Consider the following 26617-nt stretch of genomic DNA (forward strand, 5'->3'; position numbering starts at 1 on the left):
GCTTTTCTGCTCACCACGGTTGTAAAGAGTGATTATATGAGTTGCTATATCCTTCCTGGCAGCTCAATCCAATCTGGTCATTTTCCTCTGACCTTTCTTATCAACAAGGTGTTTCCACCCACAGAACTGTCGCTCACTCAGTGTTTTTTGTTTTTCACACCATTCTGTGTCAACTCTAGAGATTGTTGTGTGTGAAAACCCCAGGAGATCAGCAGCTTCTGAAATACTCAAAACCAGTCCATCTGGCACCATCACCCATGCCACAGTGAAAGTCACAATCTGAGATCACAATTTTTCCCATTATGGTGTTTGAAGGGAACATTAACTGAAGCTCTCGATTTGTATCTGCATGATTTTATGCATTGTGCTGCTGTCAAGGGACTGGCTGATTAGATAACTGCATAAAACAGCAGGTGGATGGGTGTTCCTAATAAAGTAGCTAGTGAGTGTACATATGTGATATGGTAAGCTTGAGCACTTCAATTTACTAACACCACCAGGGTGCAAGAATAAAATCAGGGTGTCCTTTTCAAAGAACAGAAATCCAATGTAAAGAACAGTGAAAGTGCGCTCAGGTGATAATGCTCATGCTTGCTGATGAAGAGAAGTTTGAGGTTAAAAGCTGTTGCAGTACCTGACTCCTGAGTCGATCAATCACAGTAGTTAGAAGTCCATCCTCTTTACCAGGCCCAGGTACAGAAAGGAGAAAATCTACATCATGCCCAAATTCTTTTCCCCTGTGTACGTAAACACACACACACACACACACACACACACACACACACACACACACACACACACCATTAACCATAACTGCATTATCAGTATAGGACATCAGACTCCATAGTTAAGAGTTCTACATTGGCATACTAATCAGTTTTATAGGGATACACTGGAAAAAAATTTTGAGTAACTCTACACTGTCAGAAAAAGGGGTACAGCAGGAGTCCATTTCTGTACCCCAAGGTCCAGTCTACACTAATCTACCCCCTAGGGCTCATTATTGGACCTCAAGGTAACTATATGTACCTTTTTAGGGCTAAAAAGGTAGATATATGTTCCCAAGCAGGATATAAAGTGTAAAAATTAGTACCTTAGAGCGGTGTTTCTCAACCACTGGCCGGCAGCACGTTAGTGGGCCGTGAAGCGCCATCTAGTGGGCCGTGAATTTTTTTTTCAAGTTGAAGTTAATTTTTACTTGTAGTAGGGTACAATTGCTGGATTACATCCAATGTCACATCCGCTTCATTAAGCTACGGTCACACTACAGCTCGTGATGGGTTATTGATGAAAATGAGGCACTTTGGTGGCAATGCATGGTGATATACACGTGAGCTAAAAGTTGTGGTCACACAACAGGTGAACACTTGACTATCACACCTTTGTACGCTTGAGCCTGGCACAGCTTGAGCAGCTAAACCCGCTCGGGACCCAGTCATTATGGGAAACACATGATCTTGAGTGCAATCAGCACGCGCAGATATGGACGCTGTTTTCACAGAGGCTTTGGGAAGTATTATCACTGTCATGTTTGTTTCTAGCCATGCTTATAACGCTATTTAAATGCTCTGCTTTATGATTCTGTTTTCTGTTTTGCTTCTGTAAATATCACGGCTGCTAATAAACACTCTTCCTGCACTTAGATCCGTCTACCACTGTCTAGCTTGGTGTCCTGATCTCCAGGTCTTTAACCCAGCCACATATACCGGTAAAAAGTTGTACTCCTCCATGCTCTTCCAGGTTTCCATTTGTTTGTCCATGTAGAATGATGTCTGCAGCACCAGGTAGTTTGAGATGTCAGGGAACTCAATAGGATGGATAATTTTCCAACTCGTAGGAAAAATCCTTCTTTGTTAGCATGTAAGGATCTATCCCATTGAGTGGTTTCTATATCCACTTCTTTTGAGTGTACTTCTTGGTTTTAACAACCTGCATGTTTGCTGTCCAGAAACATGGCAATAAGTTTTTGTGTTAATGGACCAGACTCCACTTTTGGATCATTAATCCCTTTTGGCTGAGAATGACCCGCATGCATGGTTTGGCTTCTGGCACATCCATAGAGTTTTAAATGCAATACCTACAATTAAAAACACTTTGTTTTGTTGCATTTATTTACTTCCTGGGCTCCCATCTGTAACGGAGAGTGATATTGCATTCTGTTAATACACTTGACAATAGATTATTAGATTTTAATAGAATAGATGAGCCAAAATAATTGGGGATCTTTTTTAATTGGCCCCGACTCGGTACTAGTATGAATAGGTGGGCCTTAAAGCAGAAAAGGTTGAGAACCCCTGCCTTAGAGGATACTGTCCCAGTGACAAGCCATTGTACCCCTAAAGGTACAATAATGTACTTTATTTCCTGGGAGTCTACTGTATTACATTAAGTGGATATTTACTATGTATAACAACTTTCAAACAGGGTATTTGTAATGCATCATTAAACCCTATATTTGTTCTTCATATCAGCTCAGCTGCCAGGCTCTCATTTTCTTTACCGCTCTCACTGTTTAAGATTATGGTAATGCTGAACAGTTACACGCGGCCACTTTAGCTACAACTCAGGAGGACAGGTGTTAAGTGGTTACATTAAAAAAATGCCTTTTGATGATGTTCTTTAAACACAGGTGGAACGTCTAATCAAAACTTCACACTACACCATGCAAAAATGCACGGCTTTCTATGTGTTGCCTGTAAAGTGTAGACTTTAAGTCTTGAGAACTGTTTGAAAATACGTCTTTAAACACCTATAAGCTTTCTGTTGTAAGAAAAGAACTCAAGTGTGAAAACACCAGAACCACAGTGGATGCTGCTTCTCAGATTTCTAATCTTGCTTTTTTTTTTTTGCCTCTTTTTAGGGTCACAATCACAGAAGTTCAGTGTAAATTAAAAGGCATAGATTGCCAAAACAGCTTGTCTTTCATCACCAGAAAATTATTCTCATTATCATTACAAGCTTTTGTGAGCTACACAGAATCCAACATTTGTTAAACTTTTCTGGATATAATTCAGAAGTTAAACATGTCCAAACTTGTGAACAAGTGAAATGGGCATTCTGCAGTGTGCTGCTGAATTTTCTGGTCAGGTCTCAGCAGAGCCATTTCTCACTATAAGCAGTACAGGCAGCTAGCTGGCCCATAAGGGAATCATGTGTGTATGAGGTTGATTGTATTTTTATTTCTTCAACAAAAAAGTAAATCCATGGTTCTGGTAGTTGTACAAGGCACCCCTTGTGGTCTGAAAAGAACAAAGAATGCAACTTGAAAGGTTCCCAAGTTAGAGATGTGTCTCGGGAAGATCACGGTATCATGATCAGAAGATCATCCATCTACCTGGAGCTGAAAAAATGAAAAACACTGATTTGAACTGAGCTCTAGGGCTACCTAAGGCTACCTAAATACTATTTTGAATAAAAGTTGATCGACAAACTTACATTAGGTTCATTGCTAGCTAACTAATGGTTGGTTGTGTTATAGATTGTACTATTAAATGCACTATTGCACTACTGTTTCATTAAGTTTTGCTCTGTTAATTTTATTAGCTATGTAGTTGCAATACTTGGGAAAATTTAATTGTAAGTGGGAGTCAACTGGATTTTTTTTTTTTTTTACACTATAAAATTCATGTTGACTATTATCACAGGTTCCCCTAATGATCTCACTCCATACTACCAAAGGTTGCCATTACCTGAGTACTATCCCACCTCTAGGGGTCACTTAGCTTACCTGATTCCCATTACTTCCTCATTCAGAGACATTATATAAATAACCGCCCCCAAAAAATCCATTTTAATTCCAGCTTGTAATGCGACAAAACAGGGCAAATACAAAGGGGGATGAATACTTTTGCAAGACAATATATATATATATATATATATATATATATATATATATATATATATATATATACACACACACACACTAGTGCATCTCAAAAAATTAGAATACCATGAAAAAGTTCCTTTTTTTCATAATTTAATTCAAAAAGGTAAACTTTTATATATTCTATATTCATTACATGTAAAGTGAAGTATTTAAAGCCTTTTTTGTTTTAATTTTGATGATTATGGCTTATAGATCATGAAAATCAGAAATCCAGTATCTCAAATTATTAGAATATTCCCTAAGGTCAATCAAAAAAAGGATTTACAATACAGAAATGTCCAAGTTCTGAAAAGTATATTCATTTATACACTCAATACTTGGTTGGGGCTCCTTTACCATAAATTACTGTATCAATGTAGTGTGGCATGGAGGTGATCAGTCTGTGGCACTGCTGAGGTGTTATTGAAGCCCAGGTTGCTTTGATAGTGGCCTTCAGCGTATCTGTATTTTTGTGTCGGGTGTTTCTCATCTTCCTCTTGACAATACCCCATAGATTCTCTATGGGGTTCAGGTCAGGCAAGTTGGCTGGCCAATCAAACGCAGTAATATCATGGTCAGCAAACCATTTGGTAGTAGTTTTGGCACTGTGAGTAGGTGCTAAGTCCTGCTGGAAAAGGAAATCAGCATCTCCAAAAAGCTCGTCAGCAGATGGAAGCATGAAGTGCTCTAAAATCTCCTGGTAGACGGCTGTGTTGACTTTGGACTTGATAAAATACAGTGGACCAACATCAGCAGATGACATGGCACCCCAAATCATCACAGACTGTGGAAACGTCACACTGGGCTTCAAACACCTTGGATTCTGTGCCTCTCCACTCTTCCTCCAGACTCTAGAACCGTGATTTCCAAATTAAATGCAAAATGTACTTTCATCTGAAAAGAGGACTTTGGACCACTGAGCAACAGTCCATTTCTTTCTCTCCTTAGCCCAGATAAGACACTTCTGACATTGTCTCTGGCTCAGGAGTAGCTTGATATTAGGAATGCAAAAGTTGTATCCCCTTTCTTGAAGATGTCTGTTCGTGATGGGTCTTGATACACTGACACCAGCCTCAGTCCACTCCTTGTGAAGCTCTCCCAAGTTCTTGAATCAACTTTTTTTGACAATCGTCTCAAGACTGCGGCCATCCCTGTTGCTTGTGCACCTTTTCCAGCCACCCTTTTCAGCAATGACATTTTGTGGCTTACCCTCCTTGTGGAGGGCATCAGTGATCATCTTCTGGACAACAGTTAAGTCAGCAGTCTTCCCCATGATTGTGGTTGTGTGTACTGAACTAGACCGAGAGATACACTGTATTCATACTGTTTTACTCAAACTCGAAATGAAATATTCTAATATTTTGAGATGTTTATGTTTTTGTATGGTATGCCATACTGATTAAAATTAAAATAGAAAAATGCTTGAAACATTTTAGTTTATGTGTAATGAGTCTATAATATATAACATTTTCACTTTCTTAAATAACTGATGGAAAATATTGAACTTTTTCACAATATTCTAATTTTTTGAGATGCACTAGTGTGTGCGTGTATGTATGTATATATATATATATATATATATATAAAGAGAGAGAGAGAGAGAGCGCGAGAGAGAGGATACGAAGTTTATCTTCGAATGGTGAATGTATGTATTCACAAGTGCGTGAAGCAAATGAGTGAAAATATTTTTCAACATGAGAAGATAAACTTCATATTTTCACACCACTGTGTAATGTTCTTTATATTATATGCACACATCCACATAAATAAATAAATAAAACAAAACACAAGTTAATCTGTGGCAGCAGGGGCGTGGTCAAGTGTCGGTCTGTGAATGGAGGGCGGAGTCAGGGAAGGTAAGTGGCAGAATCACTGCACCTGACGTGAATTAACTGTGTTTGTGTGTCTTCCTCAGTGACCGCGCCCTATAAAAGGAGTGAGAGAGCAGAGAAAGGGAGCTCTCCCCAACCAGAATGCATGTGTGTGCACGTGTGTGAGAGTGAATGAGCTGAAAAGCCACATATCTCATCTCATCTCATTATCTCTAGCCGCTTTATCCTTCTACAGGGTCGCAGGCAAGCTGGAGCCTATCCCAGCTGACTACGGGCGAAAGGCGGGGTACACCCTGGACAAGTCGCCAGGTCATCACAGGGCTGACACATAGACACAGACAACCATTCACACTCACACCTACGGTCAATTTAGAGTCACCAGTTAACCTAACCTGCATGTCTTTGGACTGTGGGGGAAACCGGAGCACCCGGAGGAAACCCACGCGGACACGGGGAGAACATACAAACTCCACACAGAAAGGCCCTCGCCGGCCCCGGGGCTCGAACCCAGGACCTTCTTGCTGTGAGGCGACAGCGCTAACCACTACACCACTGTGCCACCGAAAAGCCACATATACCACAGAAAATAAAAGTTTCTGAGAACTCAGTTCTGGCCTGCCGTGCTTCTGTGCTCCACCCACCTGCTCTGGTCTTACAGTGGTGCCGAAACCTGAGACAGAGAGCAGAAGGAGACAGCCCCATGGAGTCCTTCCCCGTTCAAGGACCTGGTCCATGCCCGACAGCCGGCTGGTCTACGCCAACCTCCGCAGGGCCGTCCTCCAACATGTGGGGCGCACCCCGGAGCAGCAACGGCAGCGCTTCTGCGCGCTGCACCTGGAGGAGGTTGGCCGGCCATTCACGTTTGGCCAGCAACTCCGGGATGCCTACCAGCGGTGGCTGAGGGCCGACAACCACGACACAGAAGGAATCTTCGACCTGATGGCACTGGAACAATTCATCGCCCGACTTCTGGAAGGAACAGCGGAGTGGGTCCAGTGCCATTGCCCGGCATTGCTGATCAGGCCATCGAGCTGGCGGAGGACCATATGGCGGCTGTTCCGACGGCAGGACAGCATGTCTCTCTCTCTCTCCCCCCTTCTGTTTCTCCTCCTCACCCCATTCCCCCACCGCGGAGGCGGGGGATGGCTCCACTGCAGCTGGCCCACCGCACCCATGGTGCCCTTCCGTTTTCTACTTCCATGTCTGTGTCTTCCCCCCCTCAGGTGAGTGAGCTCCGAAACACTAGTGCAGAGGGAGAGCCTGGGCCAGTATGCTGGCGCTGCGGGGAGCCGGGGCACCTCCAGCATCAGTGCTCGGCGATGGAGGTGGGCGCAGTGGTCCAGATCTCTAATGCGCCAGGGACCGCCCTCGGTTGGGCCGGAGTGTATTGCATACTGGTGAGTATCCAAGGGGATACGTATCAGGCTTTGGTGGACTCCGGCTGTAATCAGACCTCAATCCATCAAAGCCTGGTGCAAGACGAGGCATTGGGGAGAGCACAGTTGGTGAAGGTGTTGTGTGTGCATGGGGATGTTCACAACTACCCTTTAGTGTCAGTCTACATTCTATTTCAAGGGGAGAAATTTAGAGTAAAGGTGGCGGTTAATCCCCGCCTTACCCACCTGATAATTTTGGGGACTGATTGGCCAGGATTTAGGGAATTAATGTCACATTTAGTGAAGAGTGGGGCCTGCCATAATTTAGCGGGGGTAGGTCCCAGTGTGGCATTGGTGGGAGCAGCTGTTACAGAGCCGTCTACGTCATCACCGCATCAGAGTGAGGAGCAGCAGGCTCCTCCTCCCTCTCTCAGGGAATCCCTCGCGGATTTCCCATTAGAGCAGTCGCAAGACAAGACTCTGCGGCATGCGTTTGACCAAGTGAGAGTAATCGATGGTCAAACACTCCAGCGAAACGCCACTCCGTCCTTCCCCTGTTTTTCCATTACTAAGGATAAATTATACCGAGTGATGCAGGACACTCAGACTAAGGAACCGATAACGCAGCTTTTAATCCCAAAGAGCCGCCGGGAATTTATATTCCAGGCAGCTCACTTTAATCCCATGGCTGGACACTTGGGGCAGGATAAGACACTAGCCCGAATAATGGCCCGGTTCTATTGGTCAGGGATTCGCGGTGATGTCCGTAGGTGGTGTACGGCGTGCCGTGAATGCCAGTTAGTAAATCCCGTGGCCATTCCAAAAGCGCCTTTGCGCCCTCTGCCATTAATCGAGACCCTCTTCGAAAGAATTGGGATGGATCTCGTTGGGCCATTAGATCGGTCAACACGAGGATATCACTTTATTTTAGTCCTGGTGGACTATGCAATGCAATATCTGGAAGCAGTGCCTCTTTGCAATGTCTCAGCACGTAGTATTGCAGAAGTGATCTTCCGTGTCATCTCCCGGGTCGGAATCCCCAAAGAGATTCTGATTGATCAAGGCACTGCATTTATGTCACACACACCAGGAGATAAAGTACTCATGTTATTGCCCACGTCGAGCTCCAAATTGATCGCCAGGTGGAAAGGACCCTTTGAGGTCACACAGCGAGTCTGGGACGTCGACTATGAGGTGCGGCGAATGGACAGAGGTGGGGCGTTACAGATTTACCACCTCAATCTGTTAAAACTTTGGAACGAGGAGGTCCCCGTGGCGTTGGTGTCAGTGGATCCAGAGAAGGCGGAGCTGGGGCCAGAGGTTCAAAAAGGAAAATTGACATCGCCCACCGCTCTGGTCCCCTGTAGAGACCACCTTTCCCCGACCCAACTCATGGAGGTCGCCCAGTTGCAGATAGAATTTTCTGATGTATTCTTGCCCCTGCCTGGCCGCATCCACCTCATAGAACACCACATTGAGACGCCCCCGGGGGTAGTAGTGTGCAGCCACCCTTACAGACTGCCCAAACACAAAAAAAGGTGGTTCAGGAAGAACTCGAGGCCATGCTCGAAATGGGCATCGTCGAGGAGTCCCACTGTGACTGGAGCAGCCCGGTGGTCTTGGTTCCCAAGGCCAACGGGTCGGTCCAGTTCTGTGTGGACTACAGAAAAGTCAACGCGGTGTCTAAATTCGATGCGCACCCAATGCCTCGTATTGACGAGTTGCTTGATTGACTAGGCACAGCTCATTTTTATTCGACACTGGATTTGACAAAGGGATATTGGCAGATCCCCTTGACTCCATTATCCCGAGAGAAAACAGCCTTTTCCACACCGATTGGCTTACACCTGTTCGTCACACTTCCTTTTGGGCTGTTTGGGGCGCTCGCTACGTTCCAGCGGCTTATCGATAGGGTCCTCCGCCCCCACGCCACCTACGCGGCCGCATACTTGGACGACATCATTATTTATAGTAATGACTGGCCGCGACACCTAAAACACCTAAGGGCTGTCCTTAGGTCACTGAGGTGAGCAGGTCTCACAGCCAACCCGAAGAAGTGTGCGATTGGAAATACAGTATCTGGGCTTCCACTTGGGCAGGTGCATCCCCAAATTAATAAGACAGCAGCGATTGTGGTGTGCCTGAGGCCCAAGACCAAAAAGGGGGTGAGGCAGTTCCTGGGGCTGGCTGGCTACTATTGTAGGTTTATACCTAATTATTTGGACATCACCAGCCTGCTGACTGATCTCACTAAAAATGGGGCACCAGATCTGGTCCAGTGGATGGAGCAATGCCAGCGGGCTTTCTCTGAGGTAAAGGCTGCACTGTGTGGGGGGCCACTGTTACACTCCCCTGACTTTTCTCTCCCCTTTGTTTTGCAGATGGACGCATCGGACAGAGGGCTGGGGGCTGTTCTGTCCCAGGAGGTGGAGGGGGAGGACTGTCCAGTGCTGTACATCAGCCGGAAGTTGTCGGTGCGTGAGGGCTGGTACAGCAACATAGAAAAGGAGTGCCTCGCCATCAAGTGGGCGGTCCTCGCTCTCCGCTATTACCTACTGGGATGCCCTTTCACCCTCTGTTCGGACCACGCGCCCCTGCAGTGGCTCCACCGCATGAAGGATGCCAATGCGCGGATCACCCATTGGTATCTGATACTCCAGCCATTTAAGTTCAAGGTGGTCCACAGGCCGGGGGCGCGGATGGTCGTGGCGGATTTCCTCTCCCATCGGGGGTCAGCTGCAGGCTGGACGACTCCCCGGCCTGAGTTGGGTGGTGGGGGTATGTGGCAGCAGGGGCGTGGTCAAGCATCGAAAGCATGTGTGTGCATGTGTGAGAGAGTGAATGAGCTGAAAAGCCACATATACCACAGAAAATAAACGTTTCTGAGAACTCAGTTCTGGCCTGCCGTGCTTCTGTGCTCCACCCACCTGCTCTGGTCTTACATAATCAAAAGAATTTTAATTTTTACCAGATTGCCATTTTGGCAATGCACATCTAGTCAATGGGAAAACGTCGGGAGTGACGTCATTAGAGTGAAATATCGGGAATTATTCTATCCACATTCACTGGATATGAGCAATTGCGCACTCTGATTGGCTAATCTCCGACCAGGCTATCAGCTCATATACCGTGAGTAGAGAAAAACAAAATGGCAGAGCGTGTTGCTGAACCAACCAAGGACAAAATAAAATAAAAAAAAACTACTCGAAAACAAAACCCCCAAGAATACAAAAAAGAAAAAAGCAGCAAAGTATGGAATGAAAGTATTTAATGGAAAGACTATCTTTTTTTCAAGAATTATTGCATTTTTTTTTTACAAATTGCTCCTGTCATTTCACCGGTTTGTTTACACTGTAAGCAGAAATGATTTTGTTGGACGTTTTGTATAAAGTTATCAAATTTGCAAAAAATAAAAATGCTCCATTTCTCAAAATACAGTGAATGTGGATAGAATAAAACAGTTATTGCACTGAATCTCATCATACATGGCTTATAGCCAACTTGGTGCTATGTGCTTCATCAGCTATGAACTCATGTACAACTCGATTTCGTGGAATAACTGTTAAATATGCCATGCAAATCCACGATGTATTTCATGTGAAAAATGTGAGTTTTTCAACACGAGAAGATAAACTTCATATCTACAAGCCAATGTGTGATGTTCTTTTTATTATATAGACACATTCACAAACAAAAAGTACCCAAATTTATCAAAACAATTCATCAATTTCCTCACGAGTGACATATAGAGATTTATGTCACAGTTTTGGTTCTCCATGTCCTGAATGTAGCTCGTATGAAAAAAATGAGTGGTATATTTCCCAGTAAAACACTTGTGTCCATATAATATACATACTGTATACACAGTGCTGTGCAAAAGTCTTAAGCCCCCTATTTTTTTCATACAAACTTTGTTATAGATTTCTATTTTATGACTTCTACATTAGGCGGCACAGTGGTGTAGTGGTTAGCGCTGTCGCCTCACAGCAAGAAGGTCCTGGGTTCGAGCCCCGGGGCCGGCGAGGGCCTTTCTGTGTGGAGTTTGCATGTTGTCCGCGTGGGTTTCCTCCGGGTGCTCCGGTTTCCCCCACAGTCCAAAGACATGCAGGTTAGGTTAACTGGTGACTCTAAATTGACCGTAGGTGTGAATGTGAATGGTTGTCTATGTGTCAGCCCTGTGATGACCTGGCGACTTGTCCAGGGTGTACCCCGCCTTTCGCCCGTAGTCAGCTGGGATAGGCTCCAGCTTGCCTGCGACCCTGTAGAAGGATAAAGCGGCTAGAGATAATGAGATGAGATGAGACTTCTACATTATCGAGTCAGTACAAAAACACTGAGATTCAAATGTTCGTTTTCCAGCACAAAATTAAATGTTACAGAAAAAATATATGTTTGAGCAGCATATTACATAAGAGACTTCTTTTCAGATTAAAAAAGAAAACATAATGAAGGCTACTGTGTTTTGCTGCAAAATTAAGAAGCAAGTGTGAGAAAGTGTCCAGAAGAACTGTGGCTGGTTCTGCAAGACGCTCAGTAAAACCTACAGCTCATTTCCTTATAAAACTGCAATCGTTGTACCTGAGACTACTATTTTTTTCAAGCAAAGGGTCGTCTCACACCAAATATTGACTTTGTTTCATTTATTATGGCTTACTGCTGTTTATAGTTTGGGGTTTTTTTTGTTTTGTTTTTTTAATGTTGAAACATTTCACTTCATTATTTTTAAGCCATTGCTGTCTACAGCATTTCTTTACATGTGCCTTTGACTTCTGTCCTGTACTAATATATATATATATATATATATATATATATATATATATATATATGGGTTTGTTTGTTTTTTCAGTGCCATTGATTGTTGAAATAAATCCATCTAACAGAGCACACCTGGGAAACAAGAAACTACTGTCAGTCACATGTTCCAATATTTATGATCACTTGGAAAAATTGGTGGGGTCAAACAAAAGGTGCATTGTCCCAAGCTATATACAGCAAGATGGGTTAAAGATCAGGAAACGAAAGCTAAAATTCTGATCCATTGTCTCATTCATCATTTGATATCAAACTCAAATGTCTTCAATATGTAGAAATATTCAGAGGAGACTGTGTATAATAACCAGAGTAAAAAAAAATTTATATAGTTGTGGATCCCCTGGCTATGCGTCACATAATCCATTTTGAGAACTATGGCCGTAAACAACAGGCCCATTGAGTAATTAGATAAGTAATTATCTAATTATGATTACTAATTGCAATGGTAAATAAACCTCGAATCACAAGCTGTGGTTTAAAAGCCTGCCTATGTTTGTTGGATAAAATGGCTGGCTAGTACTGTACATTCATAATAATGTGTCAATTTCAAGACTAGTTTTATCCAGCCAGAGTTAATATCAACGACAAACTATTGCTGAGTTCAGAATGTCCACTTGTCCACTCACTCTATAGTGTTTGCTACATAGAACACTCACTAGGGAATAAGGGCAAACAGCTGTTGATACAGTACATTTTGGGTTCTTGAGGGATGTACACTGCTACATAATTTTGCACTGTACGTATTCTTATATTTGTAAACATTATCTTTGTCACAAAAACAAATGTGCCAAAAGGGTAGGCAACAGACAGATGTAAAAACAGAAAGGAGATTGCCAGGCAAGCTGGCAGAAAAATACAAACCAGTAGTCAAAAGGTAGAGCCAAAAACAGGCAATGGTCAGGTAAGGCACAAACAGCAACATCAAAAAGGCACAGTCAAACCAGTGCAATAATCAAAAAGTTTGGTGAAGTCAGACACACAAAACTGAGCTTTTACTTCAGAAAGACTGAGTGCTGTGAGTGTGCTGTGGTGACTGAGTCCAGGTGTGTGTGCAATTAGAAATCAGGAGACTGTGAGCAGTGAAGTGCAGGATAGATGTTGTAGTCTGTGGCGGCCATATTTGAAGGCCACTATGAATTCTGTGAAGTGGAGTCACGTGCAGACAGGCGCCAATGTGACAAAATGCCAGAACAGGGACACCAATGTTGCCATTTTTTGATAAGTATAATTGGATAATTAACATATCTCTTCACAATACTGAAATAAAAATAAAATAAAACTTTATGAAACTCGTGGCAGATTGCAATGCATGACATCTGTGTCAACTGATGTGGTGTCAGCTTCTGTACACTACATTTTGGTGTATGTCACGACAATTTTGTAGTGCACTATATAGTGAATGAAATTTACAGTTGAGAATTCCAACAGCACCGATTCACTGATTCACTTTGCTACTGTAGTTTGCCTGGCCCCTCCTCCTCTCCACTCCTGCCCAGAACACTCAAGACTGCTGTCTGCCCTGGCTCCCCGTTGGTGGAATGACCTTCCCGTTGAGGTCAGAACTGCCAACTCCCTGACCACCTTCAAGCGCAGACTGAAGACTCACCTCTTCCAGCTGCACCTCTCTCCTTCTTCCCTGCCCACTGTGTAACTGCATCTCGGTCTAGACCAACCCAGGCTGTGTACAGTCTCGCCTGGGGTTAGTGGTTTTGGGTTCTCTTATACCCCTTTTCCACCAAATCAGTTCCAGGGCTGATTCAGGGCCAGTGCTGGTGCTGGTTCACAACTTGTTCAATTTGCGAGCCAGCTGAGAACCAGTTTGCTTTTCCATAGCTCGCAGTGCTAAGGGGAGCCACGTCATTACGTTGCTGTATACGTCAGTTACGTCGCTGTATACGTCAGTTACGTCGCTGCGTTTGCATAAACCTTGGCGCGAACATCGACGCAACAACAACACGGAGAAGAAGAAGCAGCAACAACAACAACAATAATAATGGATGACTTCACGTTTGTACAGCTGCTGCTTCTCGTCGCTTAAAAATGGCGACCTTTTGCGGTCTTGCGATTGTTGTCGGTCTTAACAACTCTGCCCCCCGCTGACGTAAACGATTCTTTCCTCTGGCCCAGCAAAGAGTTGGTGCTAGCCTGGAACACGGCTTTTCTGGCCCCAGAGCTAGTTCTTTGTCAGTGGAAACAGAAAACCCGGTTCCAAACTAAGTACTGGCCCCAAACCAGCCCTGGAACTGATTTGGTAGAAAAGGGGCATTAGTTGTACTTTATATGGTTGGTTTGTTTCCTTGGCTGTTTGAGTATTGGTATTTCAACAGCATATTACACTCAGTATTGCTGTTCACTTGGCACTAGAACTTTCTTGTCTAGAAGTTCAGCACGTCGTGTACCTGACTTTTGCACTCGTTATATGTCACTCATGCTAAATGCCATGTAATGTAATGTAATATAGTGGACAATATACAGTGGTGCTTGAAAGGTTGCAAATCCTTTAGAATTTTCTATATTTCTGCATTAATATGATCTAAAACATCATCAGATTTTCACACAAGTCCTAAAAGTAGATAAAGAGAACCCAGTTAAACAAATGAGACAAAAATATTAGACTTGGTCATTTATTTATTGAGGAAAATGATCCAATATTACATATGTGAGTGGCAAAAGTATGTGAACCTCTAGCATTAGCAGTTAATTTGAAGGTGAAATTAGAGTCAGGTGTTTTCAATCAATGGGATGACAATCAGGTGTGAGTGGGCACCCTGTTTTATTGAAAGAACAGGGATCTATCGAAGTCTGATCGTCACAAAACATTCTCATGGCACGAACAAAGGAGATTTCTGAGGACCTCAGAAAAAGCATTGTTGATGCTCATCAGGCTGGAAAAGGTTACAAAACCATCTCTAAAGAGTTTGGACTCCACCAATCCACAGTCAGACAGATTGTGTACAAATGGAGGAAATTCCAGACCATTGTTAACCTCTCCAGGAGTGGTCAACCAACAAAGATCACTCCAAGAACAAGGCATGTAATAGTTGGCGAGGTCACAAAGGACCCCAGTGTAACTTCAAAGCAACTGAAGACCTCTCCCAAATTGGCTAATGTTAATGTTCATGAGTCCACCATCAGGAGAACACTGAACAACAATGTTTTGCATGGCAGGGTAGCAAGGAGAAAGCCACTGCTCTCCAAAAATAACATTGCTGCTCGTCTGCAGTTTGCTAAAGATCACATGGACAAGCCAGAAGGCTATTGGAAAAATGTTTTGTGGACGGATGAGACCAAAATAGAATTTTTTTGTTTCAATGAGAAGTGTTCTGTTTGGAGAAAGGAAAACAGTGCATTCCAGCATAAGAAGCTTGTCCCATCTGTGAAACATGGTGGTGGTAGTATCATGGTTTGGGCCTGTTTTGCTGCATCTGGGCCAGGATGGCTTGCCATCATTGATGGAACAATGAATTCTGAATTATACCAGTGAATTCTAAAGGAAAATGTCAGGACATCTGTCCATGAACTGAATCTCAAGAGAAGGTGGGTCATGCAGCAAGACAACGACCCTAAGCACACAAGTTGTTCTACCAAAGAATGGTTAAAGAAGAATAAAGTTAATGTTTTGGAATGGCCAAGTCAAAGTCCTGACCTTAATCCAATAGAAATGTTGTGGAAGGACCTGAAGCGAGCAGTTCATATGAGGAAACCCACCAACATCCCAGAGTTGAAGCTGTTCTGTACGGAGGAACGGGCTAAAATTCCTCCAAGCTGGTGTGCAGGACTGATCAACAGTTACCGGAAATGTTTAGTTGCAGTTATTGCTGCACAAGGGGGTCACACCACATACTGAAAGCAAAGGTTCACATACTTTTGCCACTCACAGATATGTAATATTTGATCATTTTCCTTAATAAATAAATGACCAAGTATAATATTTTTGTCTCATTTGTTTAACTGAGTTATCTTTATCTACTTTTAGGACTTGTGTGAAAATCTGATGATGTTTTAGGTCATATTTATGCAGAACTATAGAAAATTCTAAAGGGTTCACAAACTTTCAAGCACCACTATAGTGTGTGAGTGGCTGTTCCAAACAGAGCATATAATTATAGTAGGTAAGGTGCCTTCAAGTCACATTTGGGTTTGGACCACCAAAATGGCCTTGGGCACAGGAGTGTTAAAAACAAAATACATAGATAAATGGCAGTCTCTGGAGACCTGCATGATGAAGTTCTTAACACTGAATGTTTGTGGTGACATCCAATCAAATTGAATGATCTTTGTAGCTCAGAGCACAGTGAATGTGCTGGAATGTGCCCTTTAATAATAATCTGTAGAATGGACAGAATCACAGGCATGTGTTTCACAGTTAATAAACTGAACAATGAGAGTAAATGGGTGCTGTGTCTCACATGTCATGCTGACACACTTGACTTCACCAGCCACTGGCAGTCTAACGACAAGAGTGAGGAAAAGTGAGGAAAAAAATAAAGTGAAATTAGAATAGAAAGCTCAAGGGGTCAGCTTATCATGGATAACTCGTGGGAGTGTGACATCTATACAGAGATACAGAGATGAGAAAGGTCACAGTCAGCACATGGAAGAAACAGATCGATCCACACTTCAACATTAAGTTTTATAACATATAAGGACATACTGTACAAAAATATGTATCCATATTAAATTGGTGGATTGGTTTTGCTGTACATAGTACACAGACCTATGCTAGATATGGCCCATTTCTCGGAAACAGGTTTGCTATCATTACCCTCAGGGTACTTAGTTTTTTTCGGAGGCCAATTTGCATATCCGAGTGCATGAGCCTGTAGATATAATTTTTTATTGCCTTGCTGTAAGCCTGTGTAATCAGCTAGCCTTCTAATATAGAATACATGAAATACAATTAAAGAAAAAAAATACTACACTTCAAAAAAAAGTATAGTAGAAATCCAAATCTGGAGTTAAAAAAGTAACTTTTTTTTTTATTGCCTGTTTAAAAGCCTCAGCTAGCAGTGGGCTCAAACAGTATGGAGCTTAGAAGCTGAGAAAAGTGTATTTTAATATGAATTTTATATATTTGATTTGCATATACATTAAGAAAATATACATAATTCATACTTAAATATTTTGTCAGCTTCCAAGTTTTGAACAGAATCTACATGTTCCTGAGAAATGTATTTGAATATGAAATCCCATTCGGTTATTTGGATATGATGGTCAAAATACTACAAAATACTATATCATTTCATTTTTCCATGATGTGGTTCTGGTTGCTTTTAGAGCATGCACGTACACCAAGGCACCTTCTGTTTCTAAACAGTTTGTGAACAGCACAGCAGTGCAAGCAAACGCCTGAATGAATCATCAAGGAGGAAACTGAAATCCTGCAATATATCAAGTGAATTGTTTCTTTTCACCATGTTGCAAAAACCATGCGTACTGCTGCTCAGGGTTTAAAAGATTTCCCAACTCCGCTAATATGTTTTTCACAAGACAAGCCTGCTGTAATCATGGTGTTTTAATAAGCTCTCACTAACACACAGGAGTAAAATATAACCACAGGTTAGCAGCCCTGGTATAGTAATACAGTACTTTAAAAATAAAATAGACATTTAATTGAACAATTCTTCACTGATTGATAGGACCAATGTGGTTTCTGAAGGACCTGGCGTTAATGTTAGTGTGTAATCTACCAGAACATCTCCAGGTGTGCCAATACTGATTTTGTGTCCCTTTTACAAGAGGTATTTCTGTATTTACAAAAAATATTGTATTTACAGGTATTACAAACATTATTAGTGTTTATATCAGGGTATGACAATGCAGTTGCAAAACAGCTACTTTTGAATAGCAAGTAGCAAACCTTCACGTGGTGCCCCCTGTTAAATCCCTCGTGGGAGACCAATTGTGACACAATGTGCTTACTACAATAGCTAGGGGTGGTAAAAGGATAAACCCTCGGTCCCAAAGATGTTAAGGCTGAAGATTACCAGCTTTAACTCAGAAGGTCTTTCACTGACGAAGGCCGAATTACTGACTGGACTGAATGCCGATATTTTGTGCATTCAAGAAACTCACAAGGACGCCGTGCCACATAAAATCCCCGGCATGGAACTAGCGATCTATCATCCAAGTCCTGTACATGGCAACGCAGTTTATGTGCATGATAAGTCCATAGCCACTAAAACCAATGACTTCTCTGCCCATGGCATTGAAATACTGACTGTGGAAACCAAAGACATCAAGGTGGTTTCCGTCTACAAACCTCCACCGACTCCTTTCATTTGGCCATCGGAATGTGACCTAATTGATAAAGTCTGCCTAGTAGTAGGGGACTTCAACAGCCACAACACCCGATGGGGCTACTATGATACCAACTCAGACGGCGAGGCAGTTGAAGAATGGGCATTAAATAATGACATGACTTTACTACACAAGGCGAAAGACAAACCTTCTTTTATGAGCTGGTGCTGGCGACGTGGATACAATCCAGATCTGGTGTTTGTGCCCTCTAGACTTGCACAAAACTTTGAGAAAACGGTTGAAAACCCGATACCAAGGTCACAACACAGGCCGATTACAGTTAACACTAAACCCATAATTCGACCTCTAAAATCAAGGAACCCTATTCCTAGATTTAACTTCCGCAAGGCAAACTGGGAGAACTTCACCACGGAACTCGACAATAAAATACAGTTGTTGGAACCTCATCCCAACAACTATGACCAGTTCCATTTCCTTGTTTGGGAAACTTCAAAGAAGCATATCCCAAGAGGATGCCGCAAGTCCTACATCCCTTGTTTAAGTGAAGACAGCAAAGATCTCTATGAGGAGTATGCAAAAGCATATGAAGCCGACCCATTTGCAGAGGAAACAATAGCAATGGGAGAGTCTGTGCTGGCTTCAGTCTCGGAAGGATGTAGAGAAAGGTGGAAGGAATTCATCACCAGTGTTGACATGACTCAGAACAGCAAGAAAGCCTGGTCCACGATTAAGAAACTGAACTCTGACAAGAACCCACAAGCAAGGTTAACTGCTGTGACACCCAATGCAGTTGCAAAACAGCTACTTTTGAATGGCAAACCTCTGAATAAAGAAAGAGGTCACCTGAAGAAGATGATGAAAGAAGAGATGGAGAAGGTGATGCTAGAAAGTGAGGATGAGTTTGTAAATTTCACCATCACTGAACTCAACGATGCCATCAAACTTCTGAAATCTGGGAAAGCTGCTAGGCTTGATGGTATCACAACCGAAGTCATAAGGCATTTTGGTGCCAAAGTCAAAGCCTGGCTGCTACAAATGTTCAACAACTGTGCTACCACCCTCACAATCCCTAAGATCTGGCGGAAAGAGAAGGTGGTTGCCCTACTGAAATCCAACAAGGACCCCTGCCATGCCAAAAACTATCGACCTGTATCATTGCTGTGCATATTTTTTAAGTTATATGAGAGAATGATACTTGTGTGTATAGGACCTACAATAGATGAACTACTATCTCCCGACCAAGGTGGTTTCAGGCCAGGAAGGTCCTGCTGTGGATAGGTTCTGAACATTACCCAATTCATTGAAGATGGTTTCGAAACCGGGCAGGTCACAGGGGCGGTTTTTGTTGACCTGACCACTATCTACGACACTGTCAATCACAGACTGCTCTTACTAAAACTGGCTAAAATGGTCCGGAATGCCAGCATTGTTAGGGTAAATCAAGTCGTTACTCGAAAACCGACGGTTCTTCATTGAGATGGATGGGAAAAGGAGCCGCTGGCGCTCACAGACAAATGGTCTCCCTCAAGGTTCAGTGCTTGCACCAACCCTGTTTAACATCTACACTAACGACCTCCCCCATTTCAAAAATATTCAATGGTTTATATACGCTGATGACCTAGGACTTGCCACCCAACAGGTCTTTCAATGTCATTGAGCGAAGACTTACGGCTGCCCTAAATAGTCTTTCAGACTACTATGAAACCAACTTCTTAAATGCAAACCCTAGCAAGACTCAAGTCTGCGCGTTTCGTCTGAACAACCATCAGGCCCAACGACAGCTGAACATCGCTTGGAATGGTAAAAAACTGGTCAACGACAAATTCCCGGTTTACCTTGGAGTAACCTTAGACAGAACTCTATCTTACAGAGAGCATGTAAGAAAACTCAAGGAGAAGATCGCTTCTAGAAACAAGCTCCTCAACAACCTAACAACTCTCAACTGGGGAGCTGACGCCAACACCTTGCGATGTACTGCTCTGGTGTTATGCTACTCTACAGCAGAATACTGCTCTCCAGTATGGGAAAGGTCATGCCATGCTGGAAAAGTGGATGCTGAGCTTAATACTTCTTGCCCTATCATAACAGGAGTGCTGAAACCTACACCCCTATCAGCACTATACTGGCTAGCAGGTATTGCACCACCTTCCATCCGACAAGAAGCTCACTCCAGAACTCAGAAGTTTTTACAAGAGCAAGACCCAAGACATCCTCTACACCATTACCAAGATATAAGAAGAAGACTCAAGTCCAGAAAGAGCTTCATGGTTGTACAGAATCTAAACCCTCAGGACTCTGCCAAATACAGACTAGACCATTGGAAAGCTTCCGACACTCTACCACCAAATGAAGCTCTTCAGAGTCCTTGCGAGTCCCTACAGTACCTCATGGTACTCACCTGCCCAGAAGGGAATGGGTTGCCCTGAACAGAGCCAGGAGCGGAGTAGGTAGAACTAAAGACAACCTACTGAAATGGGGACAGGTGAACTCAGCCGAGTGTTGAGGTGGTCATCCTAACCAAACTATGGGACATATTCTCCATGAGTCCAAACTGGGTCCAAATGTCACCAATCAAGACCTATATGAAGCTAACCAAGAAGCCCTGAACTGGCTGCAGTACTGGCACAACAAGATATGATGATAATGATATCAGGGTTCTTCAGAAAATCTGAAGTAGCTGGCTAAAGAACATAATAGGCAGCTCTGGAATTTGCAGTGGCAAAGGCATGCTAATTCTAGGGAAGTCTGGGGGCATGTGCCCCCCCCCCCCAGAAAATTTGAAATTTACATGCCTTCTGGTGGCTTCTCAGCTAATAAATTACTAACCATTTGCCTGTAAAATACCCGCAAAATATGTATGAATTTCCCTCCAGATGTATGTGTGCTTGGCTTTCTCAGTTACCCTCTGTAGTATGCTGCCTGGCTCTGTAACATAACTACATGGTGTAACATAAGTACATACGCTATGGCATGATCACATGGTCTGGCTCAGCCAATCGGATTGCGAGATTCGAGATTGCGAGATTCGATCAACAAATATGCAGGGGTCGAAATTTGCGGTGGTCCGGTCACTCAAGGTGGCTTAATTTGTCATTTGGCAGGTAATTCCTGTCACTAGCCAGCCCGGCTGGCTAGTTGAAAATAAAAAATATATATGAAGCGAAGATTCAGACTAGGGCTGTGCGATATATCGAATATACTCGATATATCTCCGAAAATTCTGTGTGAGATACATATAATTATTATATTGTAACTATCGAGTATTTTATGGTCATCTGCTGACTTGCGTTTGTTTAAAACCTTTTCCGGTGGTTTTCTCCCTGTCCCTCAGGCAGTAACGTGAGAGGCTGCCTAAGGGTTAAAAAAACAATAACGTCACGCACTTACCAACCAATCCCAGGCTGCCTAAGGGTAAAAAAATCAATAACGTCACGCACTCGCCAACCAATCCCGGGCTGCCTAAGGGTAAAAAATAAAAAAATCAATAACGTCACGCACTCGCCAACCAATCCCAAGCTGCCTAAGGGTAAAAAAAAAACAACGTCACGCACTCGCCAACCAATCCCGGGCTGCCTAAGGGTAAAAAAAAACAATAACGTCATGCACTCGCCAACCAATCCCGGGCGACATCTAGGTGCTGAAAGGAAGCACTTTCGGGAACTTGCAGGAAGATTTCCTAGTTTTGGTTTCCAGCGCTGACTCAGTTCATGCAATTGCTGGTGTTGCATAGGCTACCGTGTAAGCTCTGTCAAATTCAGTGACAAATTAAAAATGGAAGCTGACGAATTGGTTCCTAAAAGAACTAGTAAGGGCTCAGTCATCTGGCATTTTTTTGGATATCGCGAGGAGGACGTGGAACAGCAAATGCCAATTTGTAAAGTGTGCAAAAAAAACAGTATCAAAATACTCGGGTCTTGAAATAAATGCACATTAGTCATGAACAATGGTAACTACTCTCTTTTGTGTTACTTTTGACAGAAGTAAAATTCATACATGAACAAATTTTGGCAAGTTGATTTTCTGTTTGGCTAGTTACTTTGGAAGGTAACTAGTCCGGCTGGCTGGTGAAAAAATCTATGAATTTCGAGCCCTGAATATGGCATCGCTTCCGGTCACATTAGACCCAAATCAAAGACAATTTCATCATGGAATAATTGGATTTGCAGCAAATTATGGGTAGCGGAGACAATATAAATTGCTTGAACATTGAAAGGCAAATTTGTATTTTTTTTATTCTGGGATCAAGTAGCCGGTGCAAACGTCTGTGTAGGCGAAGAAAACCACTGGTTGCCAGCACTTCTGGACATCTCTGTAATATTAGAAATATTACTTTGGTACAATATCATACCAATATTGTTTGCTTACAATATTTTGTAAGGGATTAAAATATTTATATTTAATATTATGAATCTCACTACATTTTTATGGCTTTTGCTCATCCCTGGATGGGGCTCTTTAATATATATATATATATATATATATATATATATATATATATATATATATATAAGTATTTTTTTATTATTTATTTATTTTAATTTAAAAATAAACATATGACTTGGGGACAGAATATTTTTCCACACAGGCTTTTGAAGGGTTTAATGCTGACATGCCTTCTTTTTGAACAGTGCTACATCAAACTTGCCACAATGCTGCCAGAGCCTGGAAAATAAAGCTAGAATTAAACACACACATACACACACCAAACTACAGGGCTTGAAAGAGTACAAGTGATGTCATTATCAGACCGCTGCAGACATCTTTCACCAATATATGAGAACTGTCCATTTCCTTCTATCCATTCATCCATTATCTGAAACTGCTTATCCTGTTCTACAGGGTCGCAGGTAAGCTGGAACCTATCCCAGCGGACTATGGGCGAGAGGTGGGGTACACCCTGGACAAGTCGCCAGGTCATCACAGGGCTGACACACACAGTACGTTTATATGCACATCCAAATCGAGCTGCTGTCGGTAATCGAGCAAAGGGTCCCAGCAGGGGTGCCAGAGAAATCCAATCCTACATGCATACAAGGAAATCGAGCTATTGTGTGAGGTACATTGTGCACCCGAGCCACAGGTGGCGCTACACGCCCCATCGTGTTAATACACTTCCGGTTGTCATCATGAAGAAGAGCTATTCAAGAGTGTAAACAAAGTTATCAGTTCCGTGTTCTCCATTGCGCGTTTTTATCCCGTCCATGAATTTTAATATATTCAACTCCTTAAGCTGAATGAGCATGAACTCTGGCTCCTCATTGCTCCAGAAGTGCACGTTTCTGCTCGCCATTTTCTCTTCTTCGTTTGTTCCTCCTGACCTCTTCTGCTGCTCGCTACTACTGTTGTCATGCCGACCGAGGCTGTCGTGTTTCCCGCTTGTGGTCTCGTCACTCGTCACTTCCGGAAGGGGCAGTGCTGAAGTAAGTAGCTCAACTACGTAGCTCGATAGGGTTTACATGCACTAAGTAGCTCGGCAAAAATCGCATAATCTAGGTCGTGTAGCTCGATTACGAGAAATCAAGTTCGGTTCAATTTCAGCCTAGCTAAGGTGTTTCCATGGCATTTAGAACTTCGATTTCAGTTGAGCAACGGCAGAAATTCGATTTTCTCTATGTGCATGTAAACACACTGACAGAGACAAACAACCATTCACATTCACACCTACAGTCAATTTAGAGCCATCAATTAATCTAACCTGCATGTCTTTGGACTGTGGGGGAAACTGGAGCACCCGGAGAAAACCCACACAGACACGGGGAGAACATGCAAACTCCACACAGAAAGGCCCTTGCCGGCCACTGGGCTCAAACCCAGGACCTTCTTGCTATGAGGCGACAGTGCTAACCACTACACGACCATGCTGCCCCATTTCCTTCTATTTAAATGATTATTTGTTGTGTTCATCTAATAGTAATATCATTACGCTTTCTGCTCATCAGAAGCTTTTTGTTGATATGTCACATCTGTGTCTATCAACTCTGTGATGGTCAGATTATTTTTCCATGTTAAAATACAATTATGTGAGTCAGTCATGTGTCATAAATACCATATCAGGATCCTGTTTTAAATAGTAATTTAAAGCCATGCAAACAACTCCACCTTCAAAAGTACTGTCAACTTCAATGTAAACATCAATATACAGAATACAACTGCATTTTACATTAACACTGACATAGTACTTTTAATTTTTAAGATAAAAAATCTATAAAAATGTAATTTCATTCCATTTCTAGAATTCAAATGCAATTCGAGCAATTTTAAGCTTAACCATATTGGGGTGTTGTATTAATTTAGATTTTGTAACTCTTGTGAATTTGTGCATGTGAATGCTCCTCTTTAAGATTTTCAGATGGGTTCAAGTCTGGAGACTGAGAACGCCATTGCAGAACATTGATTTTGTCTCCCTGTCACACTTTTCTTCTTGCTTTGAATGCCTTTTAAAATAACAATCTACAGCCAGTCTTATTTTCCTGGAAAAGGCAAGCATTTTGGGGGCTAAAATATTTCATAACATTGTAAAAATTCATGATGCCATCGATCTTCACAATTACCCCTGGACTGCCTGTGACAAAACAGCCCCAAACATCAAAGATTCATCACTATGTTTTACAGTAGGTATGGGGACTTTTCTTGTATGTCATGTTTTAATAGTTAGACTGTGCTCTTGGGGCAGCCGTGGCCTGAAGGTTAGAGAAGCAGCCTTGGGCCCAAAGGGTTGCTGAATTGAGTATACATGTGACATATCCATTATAGAGGAGATTTAATTCCAACTGTAATTCCAAAAACAGTGCAGTTTGTGTGGTGGCCATTGCCCAGCGTATGTGTGATGTGGTCTCCCTGTATCCATTGGCATGTTGGTGGATTAGCTAAGATAAATCACTCCTAAGTGTGAATGTGAGTGCCCTTTGATAGACTGGCTTCCCATTCAGGGAGTATTCCCACCTTACACCTTGTTTCCGGAATAGGCTCCGGTACACCACAACCCTGACCAGGACCATGAAAACAAGTTTGTATATGCTGCTTTTTTTCAAAACTATTGGTAGGTAGATACACATATGGTACTGTATATTATTCTATCCACATTCACTGGATATGAGCAATCACACGCTCTGATTGGCTACTCTACTACTAGAATATCAGCTCATATACCGTGAGTAGAGGAAAACAAAATGGCGGTGCGTGTTCCTGAACCAACCGAGGATTAAATAAATTTCTACTCAAAAACAAAACCCCCCAAAAATACAAAAAAAAACCCCACAACAAACTATGAAATAAAAGTATTCAATGGTAAGAACATATCTTTTTTCAATAATTATTATTATAGCATTTTTCACAAATTGCTACTGTCATTTCGCCGGTTTGTTTACATTCTAAGCAGAAATGATTTTGTCAGATGTTTTGTGTAAAGTTTTTATTTATCAAATTTGCAAAAAATAAAAATGCTCTGTTTTATGTGGATAGAATAAAACAGTTATTCCACTCAATCTCGTCATACATGGTTTATAACCAACTCAGTGCTATGCGCCTTGTCAGCTATCAGCTAATGTACGATTCAATTTTGTGGAATAACAAATATATATACACATACTGTATATGTACAACTGTATATGCTACATATGCATAATCCTATGTCCCTGTCCTTACAAAAACAAACATGTCAATACCTGTAGCTATATAACTTGTGTTCTTATGGTGATGGAGGTCAAAGGGATTTTAAATGTGTGCAACATCCTATTTGTACTCTTGGGCAAAAGGAAAAGTTCAAAGGCACCAATAAACTGCCTGAAGATTGTGAGTAATACATTTATTTATTTACATTTATCATACATATCCTTTAGTAGTCATTTCAAACACAATAAAAGGTCCATCCATCCATTATCTGTAGCCACTTATCCTGTGCAGGGTCACAGGCAAGCTGGAGCCTATCCCAGCTGACTACGGGCAGCAGGCGGGGTACATCCTGGACAAGTAGCTGGGTCATCATAGGGCTGACACATAGAGACGCACAACCATTCACACTCACGGTCAATTTAGAGCCACCAATTAACTTCACGTGCATGTCTTTGGACTGTGGGGGAAACTGGAGCACCCGGAGAAAACCCACGCAGACACAGGGAGAACATACAAACTCCACACAGAAAGGCCCCCGTCGGCCACTGGGCTCAAACCCATAACCTTCTTGCTGTGAGGTGACAATGCTAACCACTGCACCACCGTGCTGCCCACAATAAACGATGCCACTATGAAAATTTTTGCCAAGTGGAAAATTGAAATAATTGTGTGTGCTGTTTATATGATCATTTTCAGCTGTCCTCTTCAAAGGAGACAATAATTCTGGAGTTACTTATAGATACTTGGTCCGTTGTCCCAACACTTCTGCCTCTAAGTTCAGCATGCACTTTTAGTCTCTCCAAGAACCTACCCTGGGGAAAATCTAGCCTTCAGTCCCTGACACTTTGCACTTTTCTTTT

General features: G+C 42.5%; 1 protein-coding gene across 1 annotated transcript in view; it reads right to left on the reverse strand.

The window, feature by feature from the left end:
• dntt (deoxynucleotidyltransferase, terminal) overlaps nt 1–26617 on the reverse strand; it is a 350223-nt gene that overhangs the window by 138837 nt on the left and 184769 nt on the right. The window contains exon 8 of the mRNA XM_060926229.1: nt 635–737. Coding sequence (XP_060782212.1) covers nt 635–737 — 103 coding nt within the window. The remainder of the gene's footprint in view (nt 1–634; nt 738–26617) is intronic.

Source organism: Neoarius graeffei, chromosome 7 (genome assembly GCF_027579695.1).
Source record: "Neoarius graeffei isolate fNeoGra1 chromosome 7, fNeoGra1.pri, whole genome shotgun sequence".
Classification (NCBI taxonomy): Eukaryota; Metazoa; Chordata; class Actinopteri; order Siluriformes; family Ariidae; genus Neoarius; species Neoarius graeffei.